This window comes from Heterocephalus glaber, unplaced genomic scaffold (assembly GCF_053883595.1).
Source record: "Heterocephalus glaber isolate CG9 unplaced genomic scaffold, H.glaber_assembly_v1.0 deba00001429, whole genome shotgun sequence".
Lineage (NCBI taxonomy): Eukaryota > Metazoa > Chordata > Mammalia > Rodentia > Bathyergidae > Heterocephalus > Heterocephalus glaber.
The window spans coordinates 11,061,472-11,070,807 of NW_028258294.1; the positions used below are offsets into that span (position 1 = coordinate 11,061,472).

General features: G+C 36.1%; 1 protein-coding gene across 3 annotated transcripts in view; it reads left to right on the forward strand.

Annotated features, from left to right (window-relative positions):
- The window catches only part of Piwil4 (piwi like RNA-mediated gene silencing 4), a 49,357-nt gene extending 47,999 nt beyond the window's left edge, over positions 1-1,358 (forward strand). For all 3 annotated transcript variants that reach the window (XM_021252671.2, XM_087212300.1, XM_087212301.1), the window contains one exon: positions 779-1,358. In XM_021252671.2, the coding sequence (XP_021108330.1) occupies positions 779-895 (117 nt within the window). In that variant the 3' untranslated portion in view covers positions 896-1,358. The remainder of the gene's footprint in view (positions 1-778) is intronic.
- The last annotated feature ends 7,978 nt before the right edge of the window (positions 1,359-9,336 follow it).

Below are 9,336 nucleotides of genomic sequence, written 5' to 3' on the forward strand. Positions count from 1 at the left end.
CTTTAATCCATTTTGATTTTAGTTTAGTGCATGGTGAGAGATATAGGTCTAGTTTTAATCTTTGGCAAGTTGAAGCCCAATTTTTCCAGCACCATTTATTAAAGAGGCTATCGGAAAGCTGATTATTGATGTAAATATGACACTCAAGATGAGTCAGGAAGCTTGCAAGTTAGTGTTTCAACTTAGTGCTTCAAAATAAAAATTTTAAAAAGGGTTGGAAATGCAGCTTAGTGTGAAGGTCCTTGGTTCTATACTGGTACTGGGGGGAATAAAGATTCTCACTTGGGACTTGTCACTCACAAAATAGCAACAACCATTACAATAGGTTAATGTTTATTGTTTATTAGATGTTATTATCCTAGGCAAGCCTGGGAGGAAATCAGGATTTTATTAAATGAGGAAATTCAAGGTAATACACATGTGCCCGATGGAAAAATGTTAACAGGCACATGTCTGTCATGTGTTTCTGTGCCTTGGGCTAAGATCTGCTTTCAGAGTTCTGTCAAGGTCAACTTTGAGCCTCTTGGGACATGGCTTATAGGAAGTCAAGATTAATGACCAAGTGTGATGTTCTCAGCTCCCAGTCTGGTGCTTCTCCCCATCTTGCCAGTGAGGTTAAATTTCCAATGACCAAGGTTGCCCTTTGAGTTTATTGTTTACCTAGCAACACATTCTGTCATATATATATAACCAATAGATGAAAAAATTCAGGAGGGAAAAAATGGCTTTGGAGAAGAAGTTATCCTCTCAATCATTATCATTACTTTTTCTTTCTCAGGGCTTAATCAGTATCCCGGCGCCATGTCAGTATGCACACAAGCTGACTTATCTGGTAGCACAGAGCATTCATAAGGAACCAAACTTGGAATTAGCCAATTATCTCTTCTACCTGTGATGACTTGAGCCACTGGCAGCAGGAGATGAAGAATCGAAGTGGTTGCTGTAGTAGACTTTGTCCAAATCTGCCAGAAGATTGAGGCTGTGACTGGGGAAAGGAGATTGAGCTTAGGTCTGACTTGTGGGAAAATAAAAATAAAGATGAAACCCCAATACATCTTAATCTGAAATAGTTTAGAAGATATGTATGTTGTTTTATCTTTTGAAAGTTATATGCTTGGAGTAAATTCTAATTGTGGTATATAGAATCAAAATATACCATCACCTAAAGGAACCCCACAAAGTTAGATGTCTTCTAAGAAAATAAGTGTTTGTGTGATGTGTTTATGGTAGATAAAATGGAGTGTAATCCCCCCGCTGATGTTTTGCAGAAGTTTTAAGTGTTACAGTGTATTTTGTGGAGTGGTTTAAGTATTAGAAATTAAAAAAGTTCAGAGCATCAAAAACATGTTGTGTGCGGTGTTTTTGAGGTACCAGACTGAACCCAGGGCCTTTGCACTGAGCTATGTCTCCAGCCCTGCCCACTTTTGGAGACAGGGTCTCACTAAATTAAGTTATCCAGGTTGGATTTGAACTTGGGATGCTCCTGCCTCAGCCTCCCAGAGTACTCATATTACAAGTACGCAGCACCATCCATGGCTCAAATGTACATTTATTGTGATTTGAATTTTTTGTTTGTTTGTTTTGTTTTGGTACCAAGGATTGAACTCAGGACCTTGCACTTGCAAGGCAGGCAATGGCATCACCACTGAGCTAAATCCCCGGGCTGTGATTTGAAGTTTAAGATGGCATTACATCAGTCTCATTTAAACTACACCAAATTGCCATTAATCTTTGAGTTATGTTTCTGAAACTGCAATTACCAGCTGTTCTGGTGTTGGGATTTTATTTCATTTAATAGCAACCAGTCTCAGTTGCTACTCATAGAGAAGCAGAGTCCACAGGTCCCACCTGAGGGCATCTGTGTCCATAGACAGGCCTGCCCCTGCTGTTGTGTGTATCCCCTGACTGCTTTTGTAAGGCTCTGACCTGTGGAGGAGGCTAGTCTCTCTGTCTCTTTCTTGCACTGTCACATTTCCCCTCATTAATGCCCTACCATTGGCATTGCAAATATGCTCTTTCATTGTTTAAAAAAACCTTTTCTCTCTCCAATTACCACCCCATTTCTTTGCTCTTCTTTACAGAACCTGTCTCAAAAGAATAGTTTCTGCTTGATGTATCTAGTCCCTTACTCTGATTAGAACCTCAACATTTACATCCAAGTTGCTTTAGTTAGGGTCACAGGTGACTTCCACTTTGCTGTATCTGATAGGCAATTCGAAGTCATGATCTTGCTTATCACAGCATTGGAGCCATTCAGTCTTTCCCTCCATCAGAGACACTTTCACTTGATGGATAACATCTTCTCCCACTTTCTCTTCACAGCCTTTATCCCTCTTTCTTCTTTGCTGGCTTTCCCTCCCCTTCTCATCCTTTCCACATTGGAATTCCCCACGATTGAGAATATGGATACATGCAAAAGATTTTTTTTATTTTGTTTTTTTGGTACGTACCGGGGATTGAACTCAGGACCTTATGCTTGCGAACCAGGCATGGTGCCACTGAGCTAAATCCCTGGCCCTCAAAAGATATTTTGATGAAGGAAAGATCAGAGTTCCAAATTCTGTTTGCAGAGAAGTTATGTAAAGCGCTGCAAATGAGGGACAGTGGAGGGAGCAGCAGCCAACCACAAGAGGACAAGAATGCAGACTGCACTGAAGTCATTCTTTTCCTGTTTGTGAGAGTTTTGTCTAGCCCCAGTAGAAATGCATGCAATGTGGGTCCTTCCAGTAATAGTAACAGCATTGTGGGACACAGACAGGGGTAATGGGTTCCAGGCACAGTGCTAAACACTGTTTTTGTGTGTGTGGTACTGGGGATCGAACTCAGGACTTTGTGCTTGTGAGACAGGCGTGGTGCCACTGAGCTAAATCCCCAGCCCTGCCAAACACTGTGTATACATATTTAATATTCACAGCACCTGTGAATTAGGCAATAATGACCATTTTACGGATAAGACAACTAAGGAGTAGATATCAGGAGAAGCACCATTTTATGAGATTAAAAAATTGCAGAGCTGAAGTTTATTCTCCTGTTTATATGACAGCAAAATCTGTGAGATGAACCATGAGGCTCTACAATATTAATAAAAGGTACTCTGAGATTTAAAGTTTTTCTTCCAGACTTTTTTTTTGTGTGTGTGGTACTATGGTTTGAACCCAGGGCCTTTGCACTGAGCTACATCCCCAGCCCTTTTTTAATTTTGAGACAGGGTGTTGTTAAATTGCCCAGGCTTGATTTGCTGTCTTCCTGCCTCAGCCTCCCAGAGTACTGGGTTTATAAGTGTACATCACCATGCCTGGCTTCTCCCAGTGTTCTTATTTTATAAGGTAATTCCATATATGATGAAGTTGGCATTATACAGCAAGTCTTTGGAAGTAAGACACTGTACCCATTGGGGGGGGGTTGGGATTTTTTCCTTCAGAGAATAAGGGTGACATAATGTCCCACTACCTAACCAGCCTATTTGTATAAATCTACATGCAGCATTTTGATTAGGCAGTGCAGAGGTTTGTAGTTTCTCATTCTTTACCTATTTACTGGCCAAGGTAACTTACCATTTTGGCCCACCAGAGGGCACATAAAGACTGTCCTACAGGCAGCATCTTTCACCTTTGTGTTGTGTAGCACAACAAATAGTTGAAAAACAGACAACTTCAAGTAAATTCTTGGGATTAAGAAATCTATATTGGAACTCAGGTTCCAATATATTTAGCTTTTATATGTAACAGTAATAAGAGAAGGAGTTGTGACTAGACCATTCATGGTCAACTTTAGAAACAGGAGAACTCACATCAAAACAGATGCGTGGGCCCACTCCCAGAAATAGATTTAGTTAATCTAGGATGAAACCCGATCATCTGAATATTGTTAAAGTTCTCCATGTGGTTCTGATGTTCAGCCAGGGTTGAGGACTAGTGGTCTAAGAAGAGCCATCCCAGCTCTCTTTGCTATGTGATTGTCTCCTATCACCTACATTAATGTTTTTTCTTATTAAAACTGTCAAAGACAAGGGAGAAGGATGTGCTAGGTTTTGGGGGCAGTGCTAGGTTTTGGGGGCAGTGCTGGGTTTGAAACCTAGCACTACCTGTTAGTACCTATGGGACCCTGGGCAATTGAGTTAACCACTCTGAGCCTCAGTGTATTTACTTGGAAAACTTCCTAATAATGTCCACATTGTAGAGTTATTGTAAGGAGTAGAAATGTCAAACCTAAATATCTGGCTTTAATTTAAAAAAGTTCTGTATTATTAGGCCTGATGAGAAGAAAGGAAATGTTGTAATTTAGTCAACAAATATTAATGGGTACATGTTATATGCCAGACTGTGCTAGCTTGGGAATTCTGTAATTCTACTTAAGTAAAGGATTAACTTTTTTTTTTTGTAGATATGATCTACCACTTGCTGTTTTATGGAGAAGATATTTTGGTTTTGCTTTTATTTGGGGGGGGGGGTTGAGGAGAAGACTCTGGAAGAAAGTATACTTTACTGTACATTTCTCTGGTTGCATGGTGGGGCACCAGTCAGACCTTCTCTTAAAAGAACCTTTGCAAAGAGGGCAGTTGGCTGTCAGCCTTCAAATGCTACAGCTTTGGTACCCACCATCATGGTGATGTTAAGACCATGCTCTTCTCAGGCTGCTCCTAACCCCTGCCTGAGCTGAGCAGGAGCAACAGATTTGGGCACTTTCTGCCCAGTGTGAGCCTCTGCTACCAGACAGTCTTTGCTAGGGGACTCCTCTAGGACTTGACCAGGGATTACTCAGAGCTGCACTGTAGTTCCAAGTTCTTGTTATCAGTCCTCCTCCTATCCTCTTCTCTCACTGTTAATGATGGACCTTGAGGTTGTAAGGTTGTCCCTATTTAATTCTATTCCCTTTTACCTGCACCCTTCACAGGTGTTTCTCTGAGTGGCCCTCTTGACAGTCTAATTCTGTTATGGTATCTGCTTCTTGGCTGGACCCAAAATGACACAGTTCCTTTCATTATTGTCTCTTTAATTTTTAATAAAAATAAGTCTAAAAACTTTTAGTCTTAAAATCTCCATCAATCAGAACATGAAGTTTAAAAGAACATTATCTTGAGATGTCTTAACTTTTTAAATGCTGGGTTCTGAGTTAGCAATTTCCCATGGGAAAATTTACTCTGAAATCTTCTTAACACACTTCAAGATCTCAGACACAAAATGTAAACTACTCTTGGAAGCTGTTGTCAAATGTCTGAGTTTTGTTGCTGAAATTAACCTGTACTTGGCACTTTCAGTTGACCCAGTGTGCACTGGCCAACCCCATTACCCCTACTGTAAAGAAGATGAAGGGACATACTTCTACCGGGGAGAGACCAAAGAGGGCTGAGTCCAAATATTTCCAATTTATTTAAAAGGGGTTTTTAAACTATTAACTTACTATTATAAAATTAATAGATGTATAGATGTACATCATGGAATATTTGGAAAATATAAAAAATAAAAAAGGTAGAAAACAAACACCAATACAGCTACTATCCAGAAGTATATACAACACTTAGGTATATATTTTTCTTCTACTACTTGAATTGTACCCTATATAGCTTTATATACTTCAATTTTTGTATAAAATTATGGCAGGAGTATATTCCTGTTTTATTATAAAATTTTTATGTTAAGTTTTAATGACTAATATTTTATGGTGCAAATATAACAAATTACTTTTTCTCCTTTTTATCTCTAGGCTGTTCCCAATAATTTTGCTATAAAAATATGGAATAAAATTTTTCTTCCCAAGTATTTGCAATTAGATCCTTGGGCTAGATTCCTAAAAGTGAAATTGCTAAGTCAAAAAGTTATAATATTTTTAAGGTGGTTAGTCTACATTGCTAATTTTTTTCAAAAAATATCCTGTGTTCTGCTCTTTCTGAGGCACCCCAGCAAGCAAGCTTTGCATGTCTCCATTAGAGAAAAGAGCTCTGCTGTATAGTAAATGTTAGTTTCATGTTTTTTATTAGTATTTACTTGATTATTAGCAAACAAAAGTAATTTGAAAATGCTTATAAGCCATTTGTATTTTTTGTTTTTTTCATAAACTTAAAGAAGGCCCTTATATTTTAAAGATAGTAATCTTTTGTCATCTACATGTTCTCAATTTACTATGTACTTTGAAATTTTGTTATTTTTCAAGCTACACACGAAGTTCATATTTTCAAATTATAATTATTTCTTTTAAGATCATGAAAGCCAAGCTGAAATTTAAAACTTAGAAAATGTGTTCCCATCTAGAGATTTATTTCTTATCTTGTTTTAATTTTCTTTAACTTTGAAAATCCATCTGTACTTTAATGTAAAGTAACTATTGTAACTATCTCTTTTCCAAATAATTTTAGAAAAGAATTGTGGATTAAAAAAATAATCAGTAAGGGCTGGGGATTTAGCTCAGTGGTTCCATCACTTTCCTTGCAAACACAAGGACCCGAGTTCAATCCCTGGTACCAAAAAAAAATCAGTAAGAAAGCTTAAATATTGCAAGGTTTCTCTTATATGAAAATCATAAATGATAAATAAAGAGCAAAAGATAGATAATAAGAGTAGGGAGATAGATCTTTTTCAAATGGCAAAGGGATCAAGAGATGCCAGGAGGGAAGATGGAGGGGAGGGAAAAAGGATGAAAAAAAGATGTGTTATGTACACGGTGCCAACTCCATACAAAGAAGTAAACATTATAGATAAATATAAATGGAAAAGACAATAAGGAACCAAATAAAAATTACAAAAGTGAAAAGCAGAATCACTGAAGTAATAGTCTCAATAGATTTGTTCAGTGGTAGACTAGAAAGAGATGAATAGAAAATTAGTAAATTGAACTAGTAACTTTAGGAAATCACTTAGAATGAGTTCTAACAGCTAGACGTGGAGTATAAAATTAGACACTCCACCACAAATTTGGTAATTTCAGAAAGAAGAAATACAGAGAATGAGGTAGAAGTTCTAGACAATTTTCAAAGAGGGAGTAGCTAAGAGTGTTGTAACATAGAAACATTTATAGAATAAAAAGAAGTCCTAAGTAAGAGAATGAAGAAAGTTTTGTATCTAATATGTTGTGATAAAATTATAGAACATCAAATATACAGGGAAAAATCTTAAGATTCCAGGGAAGAAATGAAGACTTACAGACTGCTTATGAAGAAGTAATGAGAGTGACTGTAGATTTAATATTATATTGAGTAGATGGGAAAAATGGATTGATATCTTTAAAGTCCTAAGAGAAATAAATAATGAAGCTAGAACTTTATGTGAAGCTAAATAATCTTTCAAGTAAGAGTGGCAAATCTATAAATTCGAATATTGTAGGAGAATTCACTGCTCACAGACCCTTGCTGAATTACTAAAGAATTTACATCAACAAAACAGAAAATAACACAAGGATGAGCAAAGAAATCAGGAAAATATGCTGTAGATCTACACTGTGTTGGCTGTTAAAAAATTTTTTTTTCTAGTTAGTGTGTCAGAGGGCCAAGGACGTGGCTCAGTGGTGCCATGACTTCCTGGCAAGTGCAAGGACCTGAGTTTGATCCCTGGTACTGGAAAACAAAACAAAAACAAAATAGAAATCAACATGGTCAATAGTGACACAAGAAAGATGAAAGCATTTGGAGGGAAGTTAAAGTCATCTTCAGTATTTGTCTTATTAGGAAAGAAGCTGGAGATATTAACTTTAAATTTGATTAGAAGATAAAGTTTACAACATCTATGATTATCTTCTGCAAGAATAAAGACAGTATGACTTTGAATTTAGTGGAAGGGAGAAAGAGGGTAAAGGATTGTGAAAAGAAATATTTTAGGCAAATTAAATTCAACAGTGTATTTAAACAAAGAGGAAATTGGGCAGCACTCAGAACCAGAGAAGCTCAGGGAGCTTCTTCTAGCAGATAACAGTGGAGTTTCTCTAGGCCCTATGGAAGCAAAGCAGAGAAATCACCTGATTGGCTCTAGTCAGGTGTTTGTTTTACTGGAGCACAGTATGATCAATGGCCAGCTCTGATTGACTGAAGCTCAAGCGTTTGTGATTGGCTAAAATCCTGGTATTTATTAGAAAAGTATATGCTTAAGTTCCAGTTTATTACATAAGAACTGAAAAATACAGAGACAGCCTTAGGCTAATCGCCTTGTTTGTTTAACATATTACTATCAGTTCGATAGAAGACAAGAGAAGAAAAAAACAGGAACAAAAAAATCATGATACATAGAAAGTACCATATCAGATGGTAGAAATATACTAAAAACATGATTAATTTTAATAAATGTAAAATTTAACCAGTGATTGAGACTGTCAGATTGGATCAAAAAAAATCTATATCTCGTATATGAGATGAATTGGAAAGGAAAGAAAGTTTGTAAGAAAAAAGATATATTTTCATTTAATAGCCAAAATAAAGCTGGGATAGCAATAGTAATATCAAACAAAATAGAATTTGCAAGGCATGGTGGTACACATCTAAAATTCCAGCACTCAGGGAAGCTGAAGCAGGATTGCAAATTCCAGTCCAGCCTGGGCAATTTAGTGAGACCCCACCTCAAAATTTAAAAAGGGCTGAGGATGTAGCTCAGTGTGAAGGCCCTGGGTTTAATTCCCAGTACTGAATGAATGAATGAATGAGTAAATAAACAAGAAAGAAAAGAATTAAAGGCTAAAAGGAAACATTATATATTTGTAAAAGTAACAAAAGGAAAAAAGGCCCAGAGAGATTTAACAAACGTACTTTGAAATAAAAAAGTAAGATGGAAGGAATTATGGATTTACCAGTTTTTTTAATTTGGAACTAAAAAAAAGAGACTTTATCATGCATCACTTTTTCTAATTTAGAAAGTTTTTATCAGTACATACTTGCAGTACATAATAATTACATACATCTCTTTAAAAATAAAAGGATCATTATTAGAAATTATATAGGCAATTTGTAAAAACAGTGAATAAACATGAGTTAATAATAGACATAAAGCAAGTCTCTAACCAATTCCAAATAATTAATATCACATACATATATTGAAATAGTCCTAAGCAGTTTGTGTCTTAAGGGAAATCACATTGGAAATTTTTTTAAATTAGGAGAGATTAAAAATCTTATAGGATAAAGTTAGGTTATTTGTAGGAAAAATCACAGCATTAAATGTGCACACTAGAAAACAAGACTGCAAAGTGAGAATTTAACTGAAACCAAAGAACAATACAGGAAAACTGAAGAATTAAGAAATAAAGTTAAATCATACATTAATTAAAAACAATTGAATTTTAAAATGTAATAGAAACTATTAAAATATCTGTTTTAAAATTTATTTATACTTTTTATTATTCCAAATCTGGGTAAAAGTA